At 68.9% G+C, this 876-nt stretch overlaps 1 protein-coding gene across 1 annotated transcript; it reads right to left on the bottom strand.

Annotated features, from left to right (window-relative positions):
- Window positions 1–6: 6 nt before the first annotated feature.
- LOC123965617 (vegetative cell wall protein gp1-like) lies at window positions 7–871 on the bottom strand (the record flags this gene model as incomplete). The annotated part of the gene is made up of 1 exon (XM_046042068.1): window positions 7–871. A coding segment is annotated over one exon (615 nt), but the record flags the coding sequence as incomplete, so codon positions are not given.
- Between the last annotated feature and the right edge of the window lie 5 nt (window positions 872–876).

Below are 876 nucleotides of genomic sequence, written 5' to 3'. Positions count from 1 at the left end.
CGGGCAGAGAACAGGAAACCAATGGAAAAAGCAGAAAAACTGATAAAAAGTAGAAAAAACCAGGACACTCACCGTCAGCCGGGCTGCCACCACAACAGGGCCCCCTCCTCAATGGACGCCTCCCGGCGGCCTTCCTATAGGACAGGGGGTTTAGCAGGTTAACACGGGGGGGAGGATGTACTGGGGTCCGGCTGATGGGTGTCCAGGGTCCAAAACCAAACTGGGAATACAGGGAGGGCTTCAGGACAGGGAAGAGTTAGGGGAACAGGCAGGGCAGAACTGGAAACTCAGGGCTAGACAGGGTGCCAGAGGGTAGCGCTGGGGGACCAAGGGGTTCGGGCGGACGGCCCGGGGGCGGAGCAGCGGGACCAAGGGGTTCGGGCGGACGTCCCGGGGGCGGAGCAGAGGGACCAAGGGGTTCGGGCGGACGTCCCGGGGGCGGAGCAGAGGGACCAAGGGGTTCGGGCGGACGTCCCGGGGGCGGAGCAGAGGGACCAAGGGGTTCAGGGGGGCCAGGTTGGTCCGACGGGCAGCCTGAGGACGGACAGGGGGAGCCAGGAAGTTCAGGGGGGCAGGTTGAATGCAGAGCAGGAGAGCCAGGGAGATCCGGCGGGCAGGCCGAGGGCGGAACAGGGGAGCCAGAGGGCGGACCATGAGAGGCTGGCCGGCGGCCCGAGGGCGGACCAGGGAAGCCAGAGGGCGGACCCGGGGAGCCAGGAGGGTCCGGCGGGCGGCCAGAGGGCGGACCAGGGGAGCCAGAGGGCGGCCCAGGGAAGCCAGGAGGGTCCGGCGGGCGGCCCGGGGGCGGACCAGGGAAGCCAGAGGGCGGATCCGGGGAGCCAGGAGGGTCCGGCGGAACAGGGGAGCCCGAGGGCA

The sequence above is a fragment of the Micropterus dolomieu genome, unplaced genomic scaffold, assembly GCF_021292245.1.
Source record: "Micropterus dolomieu isolate WLL.071019.BEF.003 ecotype Adirondacks unplaced genomic scaffold, ASM2129224v1 contig_10473, whole genome shotgun sequence".
In the NCBI taxonomy this organism is placed as follows: Eukaryota; Metazoa; Chordata; class Actinopteri; order Centrarchiformes; family Centrarchidae; genus Micropterus; species Micropterus dolomieu.
This window is presented reverse-complemented; position numbering and strand designations above follow the sequence as displayed.